Consider the following 24,127-nt stretch of genomic DNA (forward strand, 5'->3'; position numbering starts at 1 on the left):
AAAAATTTGCCATCAAGGATTTAAATTGTTGGCCTTTTCCACGAAAAAACGATTGGCAGACAAGGCGGTCCTGCCCAACAAGACTGCGTGCTCTCTGCCGGTGGCTGGTGGAGAGACCTAACATGGAATCAAAACGGGACCGTAGGCTCTTCAGTCTCGACTCTTGAGGAATTTCTATTTTCTTGCAGATGTGATAGTATTGTGGTACCGGTTATGCTTGTCACACGCTGATATGTGTAAGCCTTCAATGATTGGTTCTTGTTGCCTTTCTTACCTAATACCCATTTATTAATGAAAAACGAGCTAGTTTGTACACACAACAGAATTGTTGGATTTAATGAAAATTGATGAAGGCTACGCTTCACGTGTAGTAAACAAAGTAAATATCTAAACATGTTAACTATTCAAGATTCGAATATCTAATTAATGTCTTGAAATTATATTGTTTTTTTTTTCCCTGTCAAAGTTCTCCAATAATGCCACATCTTGAATATAAAGATTATCACAATGATAAGGTATAAAAAAACACATATGCTTTAATTTTGGTAAGGTATAAAAAATAAAATATAAATGACACATCATTTCTAATAATGACATATATCATCCGTGTATAATTTTAGTATAATCAAGTTTGTATAAAACTAAGAGCGTTTAACCATCTAGTAGGTGGTCCAGTGGTAAGAACTTGAGATTAAGGGATTTGTTTTCTCCGTGGTCTCAGGTTCGAGCTATATGGTTGTTAATATGATGGCCACTGAAAGCTTACATGGTCGTTGATTTCAAAGCATGTGGGGTTAGTTGAGGTTCGTACAAGCTGGTTCGGACACCTACGTTAATAAAAAAAACGTTTATATTTAACTCCAAGTATACGAGTTTTTTTCCTCTCTCTTTATTTATTATTTTTTAATATTCTACTAATCTTATCATTTTATTTTTGTTAATTGTCTTATACATAAAATAAAACATATAATACATTTTTATGTATTTCTTTTTGTTTGCATGTTAATTGTGATTGATTTAAGAGTTAATACACAATATGTTTTTTACAACCCTTTAGGTTGTATTTCTATACTATAATATAATTAAATCAACATTGAATAAATAATAGAGAATTAATGTAAATTAAAATTATTTTATATAGTTTTTGATAACTTACATCAATAAAAATATAATCGCATGTGATTGGTGTTTGAGAGGAGAAGAAAGGAAGAGAAAAAGGGGCGTGGATGTTTTCAAGAAATGGGCCTTGATAAATGGGCGAAAACTGAAACCCGCCGATATAGTCCACTCATATAATTAACGGGCTTTAAATGGTTACGTGTCAATTTATCGCCCACGATGCTTCATCGTATTGACAAGGATACTCAAGTCATTTTGACCGGAACAAGAAGCAGCAGCAATCAAAATTCAAAACCTGTACTGCTATTTTTCAGCAATTAATAATACTAAAAATAATATTCATAATGGCTTCAACAAACTCTAGGAGCTCATTCTCAATTTTACCCTCTCATCAAAATCCAATTTTATCCTCTCTCACCTTGTCTCCCCACTTCCAGATTCACCGGAAACGCTTATCCATTGTCTCTCACAGAAGAACTCGCCGGAGGCCACGGCGGAAACTAGCTGGGGGAAAGGATATGTCGGTTGCAATCAACATGCCCACGCCATCTCACCGGCGTGACAAAAGCCAGGACTCGGTTTTGGATTCAACAAACAGTAAGTTTATACTCGTCAATTACGATCAGATTATGTCTATAGTGAGTATTCATTTTTCTTTGGATATCTCAGAAAACAACCCTAGCTGCTGCACTTGTCCACTTCTTCTGTCGTTAAAAGTAATGGCTACTTAAGTTAATAGATTAAGGGAGAGGTTCTTTTTTCAGAGATTAAGCATAAATTTAAATTTAAAAATCCGCATTTATCAAGAGCTGTAATTAAAGATTTTCAATCTTAATAAACTGGAAAAAGTTTATAATTTCTAGAAGCTTTATTTTTTTGGGTAGATCAGATAATGTATGTACGTGTGCTCATGTTTGAACTAGGTGCTGGTGAAAGAGAAATGTTAACAGCAGATGTTGAAGGGGAGATGAGCTCAACTAGTAAAAATGCTATGCGTATAAGCAAATACCTTATTAGCAGAATATGCTTTGGCGTGGACTTGTCACCAGATAATATTGCAGTAGCAATGGTGTATTTTGTTCAAGGTGTCTTGGGCCTTGCTAGGCTCGCTGTCAGTTTTTACTTGAAAGATGATTTGCATTTAGAACCTGCAGAGGTAAGTTGTCCTGCTTGTTTTCTTTATGATGATGAGGTGACGAGAAAAGTTAATGTTTGAGTTTTTATCCAGTTAATGTTCCTCTTGTTAATTTTTTTTTTCTTGATAGTGGTTCATCTTTCTTAAAATCTTGATGATTTTTTTTTTTTGAAATTGGTTGCATGGTATAAGAGGAAATTTATTGTTGTTCATGTGTTCTTTTTATTATCTTCGAGGACTGACAAGGTACATGGTTGACTAGACAGCTGTGATATCCGGTTTTTCCGCGTTACCTTGGCTTATCAAACCTCTTTATGGGTTTATTAGGTGCGATTTTATTTTTTGTCTATATCTTTTACATTTCCTTCCTGCTGTGCAAGAAATTGTTTCATTTCTGCATTTCTTTTAAGTAATGGTTTTGCTGTTGCAGTGATTCTGTTCCACTCTTTGGTTATCGAAGAAGGTCATACTTGGTTCTTTCAGGACTTCTCGGTGCGCTTTCTTGGAGTTTGATGTCTACCTTTGTTGATAGCAAGTACAGTGCTGCCTTCTGCATACTTCTTGGATCGCTTTCTGTTGCTTTCTCAGATGTTGTGAGTATCTTCAATGCCATGAATTTATTAAAATGCCTGGGCATAACAGTCATTGATTTAAGGATTGATTAAGAATCTATGACTTTTTGAGAGAATATGATGTGTTTATGACTGAATTTAGCGGTATCAGTTGAACAATCATTAAAATATGCTAATGCTTTGAAATATATGGAATTAATTGTGAGCTAATTTGTTTTGCATTAACATAATGTCAACTATTAATTACCTAGCAGTGTCACCCTAAGGTTTACCCTTTTTTTTTTCATGATATGATTGTGGGTTGTTCATCAGAGTGGTATACAGGAGGTACTAATTTGCGGAGGCTTATTTTTAACAGAACTTTACCAGCAAATTCATCTCAGGGCTGGTGCTCTGCTTATGAAGTCAAAATTTCATATTAAGGATATTGATTTTCAACTCCTGTGGGTTTAACAACAAACTTTTCGTGTGTGCTTGCCAAGAAAAGAAATTCTGTACATAGAGGCTTGGGGTACCCTTTCTTGAAAGGCAGTGGCTAATTACATGACAGTGATTTGCCCCAAAATTGGTTTATTGTGTAGGTTGTGGATTCTATGGTGGTGGAGAGGGCTCGTGGGGAGTCACAAAGCATGTCAGGATCTCTTCAGTCTTTATGTTGGGGGTCGTCGGCTTTTGGTGGGATTGTAAGCTCTTACTTTAGTGGCTCTCTGGTGGATGCTTATGGTGTAAGGTACTCGAAAGTGGTTTTGGACAAGTGTAATAACTTGGCACTGATGACATTCAAATTAATCAAATTAGTGCTGATTTTTCATTCTCAGGTTTGTTTTTGGTGTTACGGCGTTGCTACCTTTGATAACATCAGCAGTTGCTGTTCTTGTGAGAGAACAGCGTGTGCTTGGTCCGGCAAGTGGACCGAGTCTTGCTTTGCCTGGTTCTGGTTTTCTGGAAAGCTCAAAGCAGCATATTGTTCAGTTATGGGATGCTGTTAAGCAGCCCAATGTGTTTCTTCCCACTTTATTTATTTTCCTGTGGCAGGCAACACCACAATCAGATTCTGCCATGTTTTTTTTCACGTATGTGCAGACAATGATTAGCATTAACTCGTCCTTATAATTTAGTTTCATCTCTACTCAAAATTTTTGATTGACTGTGATATCTAAAATTTTTTGTTTTCAGCACAAATAAACTTGGTTTCACTCCAGAATTTCTTGGACGTGTCAAGCTTGTTACCTCAGTTGCATCACTGCTTGGAGTTGGACTGTATAATGGCTTTTTGAAAAATGTTCCATTGCGCAAGATCTTTGTTGCTACTACTGTAACTGGTACAGCTCTTGGGATGACTCAGGTTTGTGTTACGATTCACTTCAAGCCAGGCTTAGCAGTGGATAATTGTGTTTAATGGAGTCTATTATACATATTCATTTTTGTTAATATTTTGGCTCAGGTTTTCCTTGTTACTGGTTTAAACAGAAAGTTTGGGATAAGTGACGAATGGTTTGCTATTGGGGATTCTTTGATTCTAACAGTCCTTGGTCAGGTAACATATGTTTGCCAGATCTTTTATGACAGCTCTGACATTGTTGAAATTTTTAGTTCTGTTACGCCGGCATGTGGCATGCTGGAAGACCAGCTTTTTATGTCTGGAAACTTTCTTGTCCCAGCTGGTTGAATTTTTTTTTTTTGGCGGGGGTGGGCTGGGGGGTTGGGGTTTGACATTCTGGTATGCAGTGATTTTGAGCATTTTTTTCAACCAGGTGTATTCCTAAAGGACCGGAGAAGTTATCTTTCTATTGAAATTGGTTGCATTGCATTGCTTCTTTCATATATCCACTTTAAGGCATGGTTTTGGTTACTAGTTAGATGTTTAGATCATTCTGTTGTGTTATTGTGGATGTTCAGTCATCCATATCCTCAACATGAGCTATTTTCTTTTTAGCTGCCTATTTTCACGCCTCAACTGTTTTATCTCTTATCTTGTGCAAGGTTGATCTAGCAAGAATTGTATGCCGAAGCAGCTAAAACGTATTGGTACTTTTGCAGGTTTCTTTCATGCCAGTTCTTGTGCTAGCGGCAAAGTTATGTCCGGAGGGCATGGAAGCTACACTTTTTGCAACCCTTATGTCCATTTCAAATGGAGGGAGTGTTCTTGGAGGGCTGATCGGTGCTGGTCTGACTCAGTTTTTTGGAGTCACAAAGGACAATTTTGACAACTTGGCCTTTTTGATTATTCTCTGTAATCTCAGCTCATTGCTTCCTTTGCCACTCCTAGGCCTCCTACCCAATGATAGGCCCGATGCCATTCCAAAGGAGAGTAGAGATATCGAGATGAAGTCCAATTGAATTCGGATGATTACTTCCTCATTATCCAGCGCGGAGGAACGCTTCACCTTTCATTCCTTTGGACTGACCCCTGCGAGTAAGCTTTTTGCGTAACTGCAGATTCTACTTTGTTTCACAGGGAGATTATGTAAATATCACGAGGTCGCATACACAAACTATAGAGAGATGATCCGCCTTGTCTTTAATTCTAGTGACCTGAGCTATGCACGTGATGGATTGTAACCGAGTATACTATGACGTGAAAATGGAAGGAATTGTCTTCCCTCCTGCCCAGGTGTTGAGCCCTTCGAGCAACCTGATCACTGGACTTGCGAGCCCAATACAAGGTCGGGCTACTGTTCTCAGGCCAATGTCTTTGATGCAGGCTGTTCGAAGGGCTCACGGCCCCGAACATAAGGCATGACAGGATGGTAACAAAGCCTGGCCATTGACTGTGATCTTCTTCTTTTTGACCCTTTTAACCTGTGAAATGTCCATTTTGTCCCATCAAAGAATCATTGGATATCATCTTTAAAAATATTACACGATACTTCGTGGCATTTTTTAAAGTATGACATGATCGTATTCGGGTGCAAGTCACTTGAAAGATGGCAGTTTATTTAATGCAACTGAGCACCTCTTGGCTTCAAAACTTATCTGCGATATTAAAAAAAAAAAGTAACCGATATTTAAGTTGTGAATATTTCTGTTGCCCTCTTTGATTTATGTACAGTTCACGTCGTTAATTTAATCTCTCTCGATCCATATATCTGTAGATATTATAAAAGAAAGAGAGGCCGCCACGAACAAGAAAAGAAATGTGAACTAGACATGATTAAGATGGTGTCTGCGAGTGCTGGTTTTTTATAAAATATATTAAAATAGTATTTTTTTAAAATATTTTTGATACTATCACATTAAAACAATTTAAAAAATAATAAAACATAAAAAAAAATATTTTAAAAAACCTTCATGGAACATGGTTTGGAATGCAAATCTAAACTGCTTATAAGAATGGCCTCCTTTGACTTTTGCAAGAGTTAGGACTGGTTCTGAATATTGGAGTAGATATATGATCCAAAAGAAACCCATCAATCCACAACTACCTCTATATATATATATAAAAAGTTAGATGCGGGGAAAACATGTTTTTCCATGCTTATTAGCACTGTGAGTTACAATAATAATTTATGATGTTGTTTTTTGTTTTTTTTTGGTATTTTAACTTTTTTTTTTTCTATTTGGTTATTGATTTTTTTTTTAATTCGACCCTTATATGATGTGTTTATGAAGATTTAAATTTGATAATTTATTTAAATTTATTTTTTATTTGGTTATCACGATATCAGAAAATATCTTAGCATCGGGTAAGTATCGGAAAAATATCTCAGTGTCACGGTATGATCCATTTTTTAAAAAATTAGTTAAATAAAAAATGAAAACATTATTTCTCTACATCCATTAACATTATGGATTATAACAGTAATTCATTTTTTTTTGTTGCATTTTGACCATTTTATTCCATTTGATTATTGATTTTTTTTAATTTAATTTTTATATAATGTGTTTATAAGGATTTAGAACTAATAATTTATTCAAAGATACTGTCAAAAACATTTACTACACTCTTGATTTTTTTTTATTTTAAATTTGACCTCAACGGTATCATAGACAAATGTACTATTATATATATTAAAAGTAAAGATAAAAGAAGGATATCTTCAACCGTTCATAAATGCCCAGTCGATGTGAACAGAAATCCTAGCAGCTACGTTTTGTTCTGGTCTGGCAACTTGCAAAATAAAATGAGACAGTATTTTAGTTTATGATTTTGAAAGGATAATAATAAAAATTATTTGATTTTTTCCACGTGGTAGGGTCCTACTAGAATACAAATATGACCCGCCACGCAAACACGGTTTTTTAGGAAAAGAAAATGTTGGTGTTAGGCTTGGGATCAAGCCCAGCATCTCATAGGAAATTAAAAGAAGAAGAAGAAGAAGAAGATGCCCAGTTGTATCACCATGCCACTGGGCTTGATGTGCAGTCATTCTTATACGCGCGCACGCGCTCCCCGCCATGCCTACCTTTAGAAAAAACACAAAATAAAAGATGTAAAATCTGGAGCTAAACACCAGACCTCCATGGATGAAATGGGTCGCAAGCACCACTAAAATCTCTGGTATGCTATGCAGTGGGATGTAGTATTTTTCTTCTCAACGCAAAACGTGTTGTTAATGTTTTTTTACCATCAATTTTTTTTTTACTGGAAACCGAAAAGTTTATATATGTGTTCAAAAAATAAATTAAGGATTTATATATGTTAAATATATAGATTATAATTAAATATTGAGTTGAGAAGCTGAAATAAAGTATTATTTCTTAAAGAATAAAGAGTTTGGATATTTGTTTAGTTTAAAATTGAATTTCAAATTTTAATTAATTTGAATTAATAAAATTAAATATTATTTTGTGTTAAATTTAGCATCAACTCAATATTTAAACTTATTCTTAACATTGTGAGCGCTTTATATAAAATCAGCTGAAATAAAATATTAAACTCACTATTTAACGTGAAAGGATTAAATTAAAAATAAAAAAAATCAAGTGCAATTATTATTATTATTATGGATAACCATTGTAACCCATGGTGATTTATATCTTTCTCTAGTATTGTATTTTATTGTTTTGTTTTTAATATTTCTTTAATTTTATATTATCTAGAGTGTTAATGATTTCAAATATCATTTTATAATTTATTGAGCATTTATTTTTATTAAATTGTACTATAATTGTTAAATGAAAAGTAAAAGCACCCAATAAAAAAAATAAAAAAAATAATGTGAATGGAAGAAAAAGAGTTAAGGTTTGTTAAATAAAAGCAAAAGTATCTAATTAAAAATAAAGAACTTGAACGAAAAAAATAAAGGCGATTTGGTTCACTAAACAGTGTTTTAATGTTTTTTATAATGTCTATTTTTATTTTAAGTAGTTTAATTTAAAATTGACCCCTCCGGCCCGATTAGCGAATCGGTTCTGATAATTCACTGGCGAATCGGTTCTGATAATATCAGCATGAACACGGACACTGACAGATCACTTGACCTGTGACTAAATCCCAACGCCGACAATATATGTGTGTGCTGGGGCGCCAGTACGAAGCAGTGATGAGCTATTTGCAACCCTAGAATTCGACAACTAGATTAAAGGTTTTGAAGAGGCTGGGACAGCATTTTGCTGGACATGGTAGTATCTTTGTAAATTGTAACTATCTATCCTAGGAAAATAGATCTTAATCATCTCAAATCTCGAAGGTAATGGTAATGGTAATGGATAGCATACTGTTGCACCGAATCTGAATGCTTGATCAGCAGAGAACCACCTTTGATAAGTAATCTATCTGGTCTGAAACACATGCATATGAATATCTATATATATTTAGCCGCAGAGTTACACCACACACACACACACACAGAGTTGCGCCTTTAAAAAACTGATGGTCATGCCAGGTCGGAATCTCCATTGGTCTGATAGCAAAGCCGCCATGAACTCAGCATTTTTGGAATGGGAGGAGTTGGAAGTTGAAATAGTTGTCGAGTCGCTAATGATTGAAGCAAATTTAATAAGAAAAGGTCGAGCAAGCACATGATACCGCGCACAGCTCGAATACCCCACTTAATAAATAAAGAACAGCAAAATCAACAAGGTTTCATATCCAATAATTTCAGGCCCATGGTTTTGTCATCGGTTGCATCCTTAAGGTCTGTTTTTCCTTTTCTTTTTTTAATCTAATATTTAATTGAGAATGATGAATTCTAGCTGGCTCTAGTTTAAAGGAGTAAATTAACCTGCTTGATAAATAAGGATATTTATTTATTTATCTTTACATTCTGAACTCAAACTTTCAAGACAGCATAAAAAAATATTCTTTAAAATACACCACATTGATTTGAAATATATGAAAATCGTTTGAATTAAAGATATATAAGATAGAAAGGGTATGACTGTTGGACTGATTTACGTTCTTGTGTAACCTACATCTCATGAACTTGTATGTTTTGATGTTGACTTTTATCCTACCTTAGTGGACCATCCCCTAAACCTGTCTGATTGACTTTTACGTACCCTCTCTACGAACCATTCCAATTCCAACTGAAACCATTCAAGCCGATCGAGTTGCTCGCAACTTGAAGCAATTAACATCAATTTCGTTCTGGGAATTCAATTCTAGTTCAGCAGCAAAGTAAGATAATCTATACCTCATGGATATTTTCTCGTTCTCTAATTTAAATGCATTTGTTCTTTTTTTTAGTCTTATTTTGGAAGTTGTCATCCTCGTTCCTTCCCTTAAATCTTGCCTCGACAAAGTTATTGTTCACATTCTCTTGTAATCACCTTTGGCTCCGAGAGAGCATTGCTATTATAAGGTCTCAACCCCATTCCAGTGTTGTGTATTTCTTTCTCATTTTGTGATCTTTTGAAGGAGGTTAGGCAACTGTCCATTAAATAACCATTGGGATGGGTTGGTTGTGAACATAGACCCTGAAGATATTTTAGCTATAAATATAAAACCCAGCTTGGAACAGTGGGTTGATCCGGGATTTAAGGTCTTGACCGAGTTTCAAATGGTCAAAACTCAGACTTGCAACTAGCCCGATAAAACCTGGATGACCTGCTAGATTAACTCGAAACTCGAGTTTTATGTGAATTTAGGCTATAAAGCTATATTTCATATGGATGTAAGTTATATATAATTATTTCATATGAAAAAGTTAAGAAACATTTTATGTGTATGTAGTATATATATATAGTTATCCTATAAAGAAAAAATAAGAAATAATCCATGTAAATGGAAGCTCTATATATATATATATATATATCTTTTCACATGGTGAAGTTAAGAAACATTTCATGTGAATGGAGGCTATATATATAGTTATTCCACGTGAAAAAGTTAAGAAACATTCTATGTGTATGTAGTCTATATTATATATATAGCCTTCATTCACATGAAATGTTTCTTAACTTTTCCATGTGGGATAGCTATATATATAAAAGATTTATTCACATGAAATGTTTCTTAACTTTTCAATATAAAATAACTATATATACAGTCTTCATTCACATAAAATATTTCTTAACTTTTTCATGTGGGATATATATATATATATTAACATAAATGTCCGGGTCAGCTTGCGTGCACCTCGACTAATCTCACAAGCCCTGAAGTTAATGACTATGTAAGTCTCCAGTAGCCTCACAGTTTGTGAGACTTGAACTGGTGATCTTTAGAAAGTAAATTCAAGGTCTGATCAGTTGAGATATACCTCTCATGATTCAAATAAAATATTTCTTAATAGCTATGCTTTGAAAATGCAATTTTTTTTTAAAAAAAATAAATGCAAATACTTATAAAATATTCTTTTCAATACCGACAAAATAGAAAACCTGACAAACAAGTTTTCCACAATGATATTCTATTGCCTCTCTCAGTATTGAGAAATGCTAATGGAATCTTCATTGTGTGCTGATATAATATTTTATTGATATTTTTTAATTTTGTGATAGAGTAAACCGGGGTATTTGAAAAAACTGGCTATACCAGATTCAGGGAAGCCATGCTAACTTAAATTATGCTGCAACACATCATTAGCCAAAATGACTTTACACGGTGATAACTATTGTTGTGCATTATTATATTTTGAAAGAAAATTATGATAATGATTGTGATGATAATGGAATATAAATATTACCAAATTGGAGAGCAGAATGATGATTATTGACTAGATAATTTGGATATAATCAAGCTATAAGCACAGGGACTTATTCTTTTTTTTTTCTTTTTTTCTGGATAGTGATGAATGGCATTTTTAGTCTATAAACTTATACTGGAATATAGAGCAATGCTTAAATATCGAAGCAGTGATAAATGATTGATGGCAGTATGTGACAAGAAACTGATTGGGTGGGAGGGAAAGAATCCTTGGCTGTGAAGAGGATGATACATGTGGGATGCCATGTGAAGATCATTAAATTCTTAACAAACTCAACCTCCCCACTAATTTTGTCCTTCTCTTTTCTTCTTTCTTTCCTTGCCTTTTCACATGATCATGGAGAAACCAAACAGAACCCCCATGTGAGGAATCATTGACCCTCGGAACAAGAGATATATAGAGCTAAAACCCATATGTTGGAAATCGGAATGATTACGCAGAAGAAGCTGAGGAGCAATCTTTTATGGCTAACTAATCTCCACTGCTATAAACACAAGGTAATTAATAATGTCATAAAATTCGCTATAGACAAAGATTAGATGTGAATTAATTTGTTATTCTTTTTGCTCGCACCTCTCTCTCTATATATGGCTCGGCTAGGGAAGACTAGGCGTGAATTCGCAAGCCAATTGCTTTATAATTAGCTGAGAACAGAGAATTTGTATATATATATATATATATATAGTGTCTGACAACCCCTCTTACAAGGTATATTTGGACACCCAATGGAAATAAATTAAGAACAAGTTAACAAAACCAGCTTGATTAATCATGAATGGAGGTTCTTGGCCATATATACCAGAGAAGGAAAAATAACCAGTTGCATAGTTGATTAAGAATACCCGATTTTATTTCAGCAAGAAATTGACAGCCCTACAACCCGGGTCATAAGAAAAAAACATGGACTGGAGACACCATTGTGACCACTGGAATTGCCGGACATCTACCGGACAAGACTTGCATGCCTGTAAATCTATAACCTGCCGATATTTGAATTTGAGTGCTTCAGCCAAGCAGCCCCACATGCTCGGCCATGGCTTGTCTGTGGACCTATTGCAATTTGGAACTCTTACATGTACCCTACACTTTCGTCAAGGGCACTATGCTTGATTGCATGCAGTTTCTGATTTCACATGGGAGAAGACAATGTCTGTGTAGCCAATGCCTTAAGCGATCAGTATAAGAAATCGGTCCCCTTCTAATCAATTATGGTCCCCATATGTACAATGCATCCCAGAATTAAGTCAAATAAAACACGATCATGTTTAGCTCAGAAAAAGACCTTGAGGTTGTGGGTTTTTTTTTTTTTTTATGACGCCACATAAGGGAATATATTAATATCAACAAATAGAAGATTTATTTTTCATATTAAATACTAAGATTTTATTCAATCATGAAAATGAAGCCTTCAATTTATTGGTATTAATACCAAAAAAGCCTTTAAACTCGAAAAAAAACAAAAAAACAAAAAACCTTCTTGGTTATCAAACCATCGTTGTGGGGGCGATAGAAATGTTAACCTCTACCTATCAACAAAATCAACTTTACCTTCAATGTTATCCAACAATCTCAATCTTATCCTTTCATCTATATCCCGTTAATTAATTAATAATGATGAACATATTCCATTAAAAGGACATGTGGGATATACAAAAACTTTTATCTACCAAAAATTATTGCTGCAATCAATTAATACAACAAAAATTACGCTGAAAGGAACTGAAATTTCATCCTTTTTCTATTTGTTTTATATATATATATTTCTTTTATAAATTGATTTCTAGTTTATTGTTTTTACGGTGAAAATCCTTTTGAATGTCACATGTCCTTTCAACATATTTGTAACTATTGTTTTTACAAAACATAAATAAAAGGATAAGAATGAGAGTATTAGGTAATATTGAAGGTAAAATTGATTCAACCAATTGATAAATGATAAAGGGTAGCATTATTAACACATGTGTAGATGTTAATGCTTGTAGCATTATATATTAACCAATTGATAATTGATTCAACCAATTGTTTTTCCAGCCCTGTCTTTTAATAAATTAGATTTTTATTCCTAAAAGTAAGAAAAATTCTAATTTTAACCCTCTCTAAACCTTTTTCTCTAATTTGACCTTTCCAAACTAAAATTTTTAACTCCGCCTCCTCTAGACTTGTAGCTCAACTAGCATATATATATATATATATATATATATATATATATATATATATATATAAGATATTTTTTTACCCGTGATGGACTTCATTAAGAGTGCATTGGTATGATTGAGGTGAAGAACGGATTGAGCCTAATCAGCATCAATTAATCAAGTTAAGTATTGATCACGACTAAACATATCCTAATTAATAGGAGATTAGATGTTCGTTGTGACAAAAAGCCTAATATCTACATAATTACACTTGTTGCCTGAAACAAGCATCACTGCTTTGGTATTCGGAGAAAGCCACGATAAATGGGAGTCTTAGTAACTATATTGCACGTGCACTGATCGAGCGCTGCCGGCAGTCCTTGATTAAGCACCGACAGAAAAGCAAAACAAATTAATCGAAGACCTCGTGGAAGAAGATGGACCACACGATGCTGTCACCAATATCCATTCAAGTGCATCGTACCACTGTAACAAATCCATATATAGATTCCGAAATTTGTACTTGCTTGGCTCTTTATCGTCCGATTCCTTAAACTGATATTTTTAAACATTCAGTTAATAACAATCGTGCTCTTTTTTAAATAAGGTTTTCTCGAGTAGTGACACCATCTTATCTTCTGAGTTTTATAAATAACTCTAATCTGAGAGTTTCTTCTTTTATATTCTCTTTGAAAATGATATATATGTCTTAAAAAATTATGCAACTGCCTATATAAATTGAGTGCTATCTATTAGACTGTGATGCAATCATAACGCCAAACATCTTCTAAATTAAAAATAAAAACATTTTAAACTTAAAGTTTATATAGTCCATCTCGTTAATTTTGTGTGGTATATATTAAACTAAAAATTTAAAATGATATAAGAATATTTTCATGTATATAAAAAAAGGACACTACTTGATCACCCAAAAGAATTGAACATATGATGGTCACTGGAGATTTACATGGTTGTTAACTTCAGGGCCCGTGGGATTAGTCAAGGTGCACGCAAGCTGGCCCGAACACCTACGTTAAACTAACAAAAAAAAAAAAAATTGAACATAGTCTACCACATCACTTGGTAACAAAGTCCAAAATAAAATGTCTTCTATCCAAGCATACTTAGGAATAATCTTACTATGTAAGCCTTTTTATTGTAAGTGGTTCTTTGCGATGATTGATTTGATGTCATCCTGCATGATGCTAAGTTAACTTTCTAAGTCCTTAATCATTGGCCTTTTCTGGATAGTAAAAATCATATTCAGTGGGATCAAGTGGTAGTTAATTAATCAGCATTAGATTTATTAATTATTAACCTCTTCTGATTCTTTTAGAATTTGATGATAATTGTGTTTGAGATTGTTGACTACGAAATTAATGTGTTTGCTTAGAATTCTTTGAAGGGAATTTGCAATCGATCCAAGGTTATATATCAATTAACTTAATTACTATTTATTTATTGAAAAATATTTTTTTAAAAATTGAATAATTTTTTAATATTTAGCAGTAGCATAAAAAATTAATTGAAAAATACTTTTCAGTATTTGTCTATACCATGAAAAATAAGTTGAAAAATAACTTATTAGTGTTTTTTTAAAGTTTATTAAAAAAATAAAAACCAAATATGATACATAAAAAAATTAAAGGAGAATAAAATTAAAAAAATATAAATTCATAAATTAATTCAATTAAAACAATAAACAATATGGAACGAATTTGACAGATAAAAAAATTAAAAGATGATGAAATTAAAAAAAAAACTCTAATTTCATAAATTATTTCAAATAAAATAAATAGGGATAAAAAATAAAAATCGAGTTGATGGATAAAAAAAATTCAATTAAGAAATGATGAGAGAAAATAAATAAAAATTAAAAGAATGAAAACCAGAATTCGTATAAAAATCAAATCAAATTAACTTATATGGGGCAAAATTGAAAAAAAAATTAACAAAATTTAAAACAAAATATATATGAATTAAAATATTGAAAACCAAATTTGATATAATTAATAAATAATATGATATTTGTTTTTATTTTTTACAACTTTTAAAAAAGTATATTTTATTTAAAATAAAAAAATCTAAAAACTAAATTTTTTTTATTAACCGGAAAATATTTTATATTTACATGAAAGCATAAGCATCGCATACTAAAACTTCACACAAATCTGTGCACCAAAATTAATTATAAGTATCATTAATATTGCTGCTAAATGATTGGTTTTGAAAATAATAATAATTATCATGTCAGTTTGTATAAAAATATTGTATAGTTTGTTTGAATATATATATAGAATTATTCTAAGTTGATTACAATCTTAGCCAAATAGCCTGAATCCCTTTATCATTTTGCTTTAAAAGAAAGTGTATATATATATATATATATAGACACACACACACACACCAGCCACGTAGACGGGTATAAATCTGAGAAGCCTTGTGCGAAATTGAAGTCAAAATGAATGAAAACATAAACTACAGTAGTTGGAGGTGGAAGCAACGCTGTAGCATGGACAGAAAGTAACCCTAACCAACAGCAGAGTTAAAAAGATAGAAAATCCAGGAAAAACTTGTAATTATTAATTGATAGCTTCTGTTCCAAAAGATGCTAAGACAAGGTCAGTACGACGTCACCCTTCGAAGAAGAACAGAGATAAAAATTAACAAGTAATATGATATAACACCCCCCAGTCGATCTTAAGCTGCTTGAGATTTTTCCTCTCTTCTCTTCCATTTTCTTTTTAACAAGGTTGCTTGGGTTCGTGCTGCAGGAATTTGCAGAAAACTTTGAACTAATTTGAATTATGAATGGGAACAAATTACAAGCATCGCATGTTTACGAAACTTTGACTATAATCACACGAACGTACCTTCGACATTGAAGATATGTTTGAACTCTTATAGTCATGCCAAAAAGTTCTACCATTATTGCAAGACAAGATAGAGATCATACTCCATACGCATGTTGTCATTTCCCCTGTTTTGTCACATTCAACTGCCCGTGACCATAAAATTCTGTTTCCCTGCATTTCTGCCCAGTAAATTAATAGGATTAACCAACTTATATGGCTGCTCGAAATCATTATTGTACATCTTTTGAAGACAAGATTTAGACTCGGCAACAAGATATTGTAGCCTTAACTTCTTCTAACCCAATGCCATCATAAATAAATTTTCAAACCCTTTGTATTAGCAACCACTTTGAGTATAATTCATAGAGATTCCTTGCCTCGAGCAAGTTAATTAACATATCAACCAAAATACATGACAATCTTGTAGCTAGTTATTCGAAGGTATTATAATTATAATTATAATTATAATTATAGTACTTTCAACTTTAATTACAAAATACATTTAATTTACAATGTATTAAGTGGAATTACTTCATGTTCATATATACAATCAATTAAAAAAGGTTTTGGCATGGCATAAATAGGAGTACCTTCCCCCCCTTATCATAGATAACAATTGGTCGAAATTATATATCATCATTCGTAGATAGAAAACTTACATACCAAGTAATTGAATTGCTAGTGGTCGTAGGGCAGCTCAAAAAACTTACATACTCAATTACTCTTGCAGTCGTGAATTACAAGATATTAAAATATATTTTTGTAATGAGAAAGTAAAGAGTATAAAAAATGTTCTTAAAATGAAGATGCTGTGATTATAACATTTTGTTTTCGATATATCAGAAATATTATAGCTGTTATTGTTCTTACTCGATCGGAAGGCTATCTAAGATTAAAGAATTTGAAGGATTACTGGTAAGTGATAACCATCACAAATTAACTCATATCCATTGGATTCATCATTGGCTGCTGAACCACGAACTCCCAGGCCATTTCGTCATTTAAGTGTTATAGTGATGTTGACCTTGTGGTGAGTTTTGATTCAATCCATGGTCAAGTAGTCAACGCATGCATTCATAGAATCAGGGTAACCAAACAAACAAGCTTGGATGGGAAACAAGCCAGCGTGCTGACAGAAAAGAAAGAAAAGCAAGCCCCCAGAGGGCAAGCCAAGCCCTAGCCGAGAGTTCCAGAGCCTGCAGCGACAGCTAAGCCATGTAAAGCCACTAGCCATGACCGGCCCTTTTCAAAACACCAACCGAATGTAACTGTCAATCAAATAAAGAAAAACTAACACCATGTGAGAACGTAAAATTACAAACAAATTGACAAGAGGCCCAAAAGAAAATGATTTTATTGAAGCCCCTTGAATTTAGATTTAAATGGCTAGAAAGGGCAACGTCTTGAGGCCCCCCCTCGACTACCCCTTCTCAATTCCCACATCTTCATGTCCCTTGTAACATGGAGGAAATTATGGCATCTTTCCCTGCTCTTAGCTCTCTCCCTTTCTAACCAACCATAAAAGCTCTCACATAACACCAAACACACACGTAGTTCTTGTAGCAAAGAAACCCATCAGTCACAAAGAAAGAAAAGAAACCCACTTTCTGTTTTATCATTGTAATCATATCAGAGCTCCTATAATTATATACCATACTTTTGCCCCCCATCACTTTAATTGAAAGTCGAAACAATTTCTATTTATCATTCCGAAACCTCTTCAAGCAGAGAAAATCTCAAGGAGGGAAAAAGAAAACGATATGGAGATTGAATCAGTCCAGTGTGAGTGTTGTGGACTGAAAGAGGATTGCACCCAGGAATATATTAGTGAAGTGAAGGCCAAGTTTGATGGAAAATGGCTGTGTGGATTGTGCTCAGAAGCTGTTAGAGATGAATTTAGCAGAGGTAAAAAGCAGTTTGGAATGGAAGAAGCTGTGAGAGCTCACATGTCATTTTGTGGTAAATTCAATTCGAATCCAGCAGTTAGAGTTGCTGATGGTATGAAGCAGATGCTGAGAAGACGGTCAGGAGACTTGTCTTCATCAAAATCTTCTTCTAAGAAGTATTCAAGGTCGGCAAGCACAAAACTGTACTGATTGAGGGTGGGGGAATGAAATAAAGGAGAGGACTCTTCCTTGCAAAAATAATATTGATTGCTAGTCATTCGTGGCCAGTGTCAACTTGTCTTGTACAGAGCACGCTACCCCAAATGAGGCTTCCTCTTAGTTTTACTTTTCACTTAAACTTGGTGTGCTTTTCAACTCTTTTTCTTGGCTAAGGGATAATTATGGAGACAGATATTTTGAAGGGAAAATCCAGAGTTCATAGTAATTGATCAAGTGGTATGAAAGAATTCAACCCTTTTCCTTTCTCGACTTTGCATTACCACTGTTTTTAAGCCCGAGTTGAGTTTATCTTTTATTTTAAAAAAAAAAAAAAAACTTTTTTTTGGCCTGTATCTTTATCAGCCCCACCCCTAAGCCATCCCAGAAACCAACCAACCATATCTAGGCAGTACTCATGCCTGAAAAGTTTGAGATTTCATTTTGTTCACCCTTTAGATTAACGCTAATCAAAATTTGCTGCATGATGAAACGCAATCAGATACTCTCTTCTTCAGTCGGAAACTAAATTGCCTAAAACTCGTTTAATGACAGCATCGTTATCCTATACAGTAAATTACAATAATTTCTTTGAGATATAATAAACTTACAGATCGCTTAAAAGTTTAGAAATATTAAATAAACTTTCTTTTATACTCGTAACATTTCTAATATTAATAGAATAATTTAAAAATATTCAATTTGAAGAGGGTTTAATTTTATAGTATCTTATTTTTGGATGATCATTGTAATTTCATAACGTTTTTGTAACTTGTACTGTTTTATGTTGAGCGATTCATAGGGAAAGGAAAAAAAAATAGTATCTGAAAATCGTATGATTAACAGTACTTTGGTTTCTGGACACCACAGATATTTTTTCCTTCTTTGGCTTTTAAAAACCAAAAAATCATGAACAAATCCCAACTTTTTCAAACAGGAGAATGGGTCAACTTCCCACTAAATGTTTCTGAGGACGTTAAAAATAAAAAATAAAAAATGGTGACACGCTAATAATTATACTAAATTTTTTCTCGTGCTAAGTCATAGTATGATTATTTTATTTTTAAATCATCAAAAAATCTAATGAACATAAGCAATAAAAAAACACATGAAATTAGTTTGAGTTAACTCAGTTAAACATGCTGAATAAATAAACTTAGTTGTGAAAATTAAATAAGATTACTCCCATAAAAATAAATCATATTTTTTTTTATGAAACTCAGATATAAAACAATTTATTGTTGAAGAATAAAGTAAAAAAAATGAGTCAATCCAGATTAATCCGAAAAACATGTAATCCAAGTCATGAAAATAAAATAACTTAATAGAAAGTAGATTAAAGAAAAATCATGAAGTTTAATTCTCAATTAATTAAACCCGCGATCTAAGTCATGAGAACAAGATGAACTCATGAAAACAAAATCAAAATAAATTACGAAGTTCATCTCTAAACCAACAATTATTAAAGAGTGAAACTAAAAAAGAAATAATTAAAAAAAAAGCAAAAAATAAGTAATATGAGTCACCTAGGTTAACTCGAGAAATTCACAACTCAGATCCTGATATTACAAAAGCAAATAGAAAATCACAAAGATAAATTTTCGATCAACTGAACGCATGTCTCAAGTCATGAGAACATAATTATTCTAAGGAAAGCAAATAAAAAAAAATTTGTGAAGCTCAGCTCTAAGTAAATTCATTGTTGAAAGACAAGATCGAAAAAGAAAGCATTTAAAAAAAACTGATTCAATCCAGGTGAACCCAACAAACCTGCAACCTTAGTAATAAGACCAAGATAACTTAATAGAAAAAAATAAAAATAAATCCACAAAGTCTAATTCTCATCAAACTAAATGTTGAAAGCCAAAACTAAAAAGGAAAAAAAAAAAAAAACAAACCCAAAAAAAAGAGAGAGGATAAGGAAAAAAGAAAAGAAAAGAAAAGAAAAGGTAGTGTTATGAGAGCGTGATAACCCTATAAAAACCTAACAAACTCGTAATCCTAGTTATGAGATCGAGATAACTTAATAGAAAGCAAATAAAAAAAAAACTATGAAATCTAATTCTCAACCAACTAAAAGTTAAAGGCCAAAACTTAAAAGAAAATGATTTAAAAAAAAAGGAGAAGGAAAAAAAGAAAAAGAAAAGTAATGTTTTGAAACTGTGATAACCCTATAAAAAATAAATCAAAATAATTTATGAAGATCAATTCTTAATCAACCCAATATTAAATAATGAAATTGAAAAAAAATATTAAATTAAAAAATGATAAAAATGACTTAAATCAACTTAGGTTACCTTGTCAAATTCACAACCCGTGTTATGAGATTAAGATAACCCCATAGAAAATAAAAAAAAAAAAATCACAAAGCTCCACTTCCAATAAATTTAATGTTGAATGTTGAAATTAAACAAAAAAATTATAAGACCGGTATATAAGCCAACAGAAAAAAAATAAAAAACAATTATGAAGCACAATTATAGAAAAGAGCTGATGTTGAAGAAAAAATTAAAAAAATATGATTGAAGATTGAAATTAAAAGAAAAAATTTTAAAAAAATATTATTATAATAAATAGTGTTTTGGCAATATTCTCTAGATATTTTTGTTAACAATTATTCGTAATATGTTACACTAACAAAGCAGTGGTGCGTGTAGGCTCAATTATTTTAAGCTAGAGTCTAATTGCTTCCACAATAATTAGGGGTTGACGAAGTATTTCTACAAAAGATCTCCGACATGTTCATTGCTCCGGAAATGATATAACATAGCTGGTCCTGTTGATGGATCAAATATGATCATTGGACTTTGTAATGCGCTATCTAATTTGGTCCTAAGCTGGCCCTTAATTTGGATTAATTAAAGCTAACAGATAAAGACAATTTTCTTTCTTGATTTGATGGCCAGCCAAGGGAAAGTAGTAGGTGCCCACATAATCAACCAGACAGACAACCATGCATGACATGTAACATCAATGCTTCACATGTTCAGTAAATGCGTATGCCCCATGCAATCTTCAATTCCACCAGTCTTCAGATCGTCTCATTAATTATTAGTTTTCCTTCTGCATATTCAAATACCATACCACAAGCAAGCAAGAGCAACCACCGCCGGTGTTCCCCCAAATAATATAAATTATATTTTATGATTTTATTTAATTTTTTAATTTTTTTAATTGAGTTAATTTTTTTTAATATGATATCAGAACGATCACATGTTCGAATCTCATTATTTTTATTTATTTGAAAAAAATTAAACATAATATAATATAAATCTACGTAACTTTTAAGTCTAAAAAGCTTTATTATAAATGATATTATTAAAGAACAAATTCAATCCAATAACTTAAACTATTAGATAAGTTTCCAAAATATAATTTATATTATTCTCTAATACATATCTTCAAGTAAAAGTTTTTTAAGCTTGAAACTTGCACGAGCTTATATTATTATATGCTTAATTTTTATCAAATAAATAAGTATGGTGAGATTCGAATTAAATTATTAATTTAAATTTTTAAATTAAATTATTATTATTATTATTTGACGATAACAGCATCACTAAACTAATCACGTTCCATTTGATTGGTGTTTTTGGTCCAGCTGCTAAGAATGCAGACATATGTACAGAGGCTAATTAAATATATCTTTGTAAGGTTGTAGCCAGGGACTGGAGAGAGAAACGAAAACGATGGAGATTCCAGTCGAGAAGTTGGGATGGATGCGCTGTGGCAGCTCAAGCAGGGTTGACTCTGATCACACTTTACGAGCACCGCGGTCCTCCTTGCATTTGTGCTAAAGACAAAGCAGATTATAAAGTATATTAAATATATCTGGATAATGCTTAACAAATGTGCTAACAACACCACTCTTTAGCTTTTGTCTCTTACTGTATAAATAAATGGTGATATTAATCTCACTCCTAAAGGATTAGGATCTAAATCATTTGTAAATAGTAGGGGTGTTTAGTGTGAGGTCAAATAATGCAAGAGTAATCATTATGGGTCATTTGGGGCAAAAATAAAAAGTGAGGAGAGGAAATTATTAAGGAGCTTAAATATTATTATTATATATATACTAAAAAACAATGATATTATTATCATACATTTGGTGATGTATTTAATTAAATTTATGTATATATTTTTTAATTTATAATTAAAATAAAAAACACATTTAAAAACTTTGCGTATTTTTTTTGCCAAAAAAATTATCCATCCTTTGACAAACTTCTTTTTTTTAACTTAGATTTTTTTTCTTTTGCTTTTGCTAGTTGCTCTTTCGATTATAATAAAGATCACTTATAAATATTTTAAAATAATATATTTTTTATTTTTTAAATTTTTTTTTAATATTATCACATCAAAATAATTTAAAAACATAAAAAAATTTTTTTTTTTATCAAAAACACGGTTGGACCCTAGAAACAAACACAATCTCCATCTTATTTTTCTTTTACATAAATCTTGTTTCTGGGTTCCTCTAAAATATATTATCATTTAATATTTGTTTTATATTTACTTCTAATCGATGTCATTGATATATACACAAATGGTGGATTTGGTTTTTAAACTCTTATGAAACAATTTAAAAACTCATTTTTATAATCTTAAAAATTTCCCATCTTATAACTCATTCTCCATTTTTTTTTCTAATCTTATATGAAACAAAATTTCAGACACAACTTTCTCCACGGAGGATGATTTTACAAAACCCACCAAATCTATGAACCAGAAGTTAAAATCCACGAGGGGTTAACACTTCTGAAGAGCGAGCCACGCAGGGTCAAACATCACCATCGGCATCGTTGGTGGGAAATAGAAGTTATGTGCTCTGATCTCTGAGCCCTAAATTCTTTGACTTCATGCTATGATATAACATCATGACACCAACCATTTCACACCAACTCTTTTTAAGCCACAGGTGCAAACTCTTTCTTTGAGAACCACGAAATTCACCAAATGTATGGGCCAAAAACTAAGGTCGAAGATGGATAATACCTCGTGCGGTCCATGCAGCACATTTGGCCGATGTCATCGATTGGCACCCTTGAAAAATGCATGCAACATCATTGTAACCTGAGAAAAAGGAAGAAAAACTTTCTTTTTCTTTGGTTATGAAGTCAATTTATAACCAACCACCTCGAGTGGTTATGTGATTATTTCTTTTGAATAAGATTTTGATTTCGAGTACTGCACAACATTGTTAGAATAGTTTTATCTCTTGTTTAGTTGACTCGGTTTAACCGGATTAGTTGGATTTATCGATATCAAAGTTTAAAAAAAAAAATCAATTTATTTCAAAATATATACTGCCCCATGTGACTGTAAAAATAATAAAATGCTACCATAACACAATTAAAAAGATGATGTATTTTTGCATCCATATTCATAACTGGCTAGGTTGGATCATAACCTAATAGGATTCGGATCTCTACTGAGCTTTGAACCGTCACATTTGTTTTTTCATTTCAATGGAAAGGAGGAAAAAACTCAAATAGCTGTACTTCTTCCTCTTGCTCGCTACCGGTCACCTTTTCTTTAGAAGGTAATGAGCATATTAATCTTCTTACCCATATACGTAACAGGAGTGTTTCGATTTTCTCACCAGACACCAATTCTTTCCATATCAGATTTTTCGTTCTTCATGTGACTACAAGTTTGTTGTTTTATTTAGCTAAGGCGATCACAAAGCAGGTGATGAATCGGTAGTTATTGCTTTAGTTTGTTTGAAATTGCTTTAGGTTAATATTTTTCATCCCTAGACGAAGCTAAACACTGAAACGATGTTCGTGAGTCCAATGAGGTGTCAAATTCATTATTTATGCACGCGGTCATGCTAGTCTAAATACTCCTTGATAGATTAAAAATATTTTATTTTAATAAAATTATAAATCAAAAATATTTTATCTTAATAGAATATACCAATATTTTCCCTATAAAGAAGGGAAGAAAACAAGAATTATAAAAGGAAGAAACAAAAATGATCGCGTCAGGGTTAATTTTTTTTTTGGTTGGTTACAAGGACTGATCTATCTAAAAAGTTTTTTTTTTAATTCTAAAAAGTATAATTAATTTGTTTTTGAGCTTAATTATCGGAGAATTCTTATATAAATAAAAAA

The 24,127-nt window shown here is 32.3% G+C and overlaps 2 protein-coding genes across 2 annotated transcripts; both read left to right on the top strand.

The window, feature by feature from the left end:
* The first annotated feature begins 1,413 nt into the window (after positions 1-1,413).
* LOC7474196 (folate-biopterin transporter 1, chloroplastic) lies at positions 1,414-5,745 on the top strand. Its single transcript, XM_002314651.4, has 9 exons — positions 1,414-1,716; positions 2,043-2,275; positions 2,517-2,581; positions 2,685-2,847; positions 3,408-3,556; positions 3,645-3,899; positions 4,003-4,171; positions 4,271-4,363; positions 4,867-5,745. The coding sequence occupies exons 1-9, from the start codon at positions 1,464-1,466 to the stop codon at positions 5,164-5,166; spliced, it is 1,680 nt and encodes a 559-aa protein (XP_002314687.1). The 5' UTR covers positions 1,414-1,463; the 3' UTR covers positions 5,167-5,745.
* An 11,551-nt stretch (positions 5,746-17,296) lies between these two features.
* Positions 17,297-18,278, top strand: LOC18102513 (uncharacterized). The gene has a single exon (XM_006378329.3). The coding sequence runs from the start codon at positions 17,670-17,672 to the stop codon at positions 18,003-18,005; it is 336 nt and encodes a 111-aa protein (XP_006378391.1). The 5' UTR covers positions 17,297-17,669; the 3' UTR covers positions 18,006-18,278.
* The last annotated feature ends 5,849 nt before the right edge of the window (positions 18,279-24,127 follow it).

This window comes from Populus trichocarpa, chromosome 10 (genome assembly GCF_000002775.5).
Source record: "Populus trichocarpa isolate Nisqually-1 chromosome 10, P.trichocarpa_v4.1, whole genome shotgun sequence".
NCBI lineage: Eukaryota > Viridiplantae > Streptophyta > Magnoliopsida > Malpighiales > Salicaceae > Populus > Populus trichocarpa.

Bases quoted from the DNA above. Each gene is read 5' to 3' on its own strand.
- LOC7474196 (XM_002314651.4), top strand. From the start codon at position 1,464: ATGGCTTCAACAAACTCTAGGAGCTCATTCTCAATTTTACCCTCTCAT. The intron at 2,582-2,684 runs GTGCGATTTTAT...TTGCTGTTGCAG, and splicing joins CCTCTTTATGGGTTTATTAG to TGATTCTGTTCCACTCTTTG. The intron at 2,848-3,407 runs GTGAGTATCTTC...TTTATTGTGTAG, and splicing joins CTGTTGCTTTCTCAGATGTT to GTTGTGGATTCTATGGTGGT.
- LOC18102513 (XM_006378329.3), top strand. From the start codon at position 17,670: ATGGAGATTGAATCAGTCCAGTGTGAGTGTTGTGGACTGAAAGAGGAT.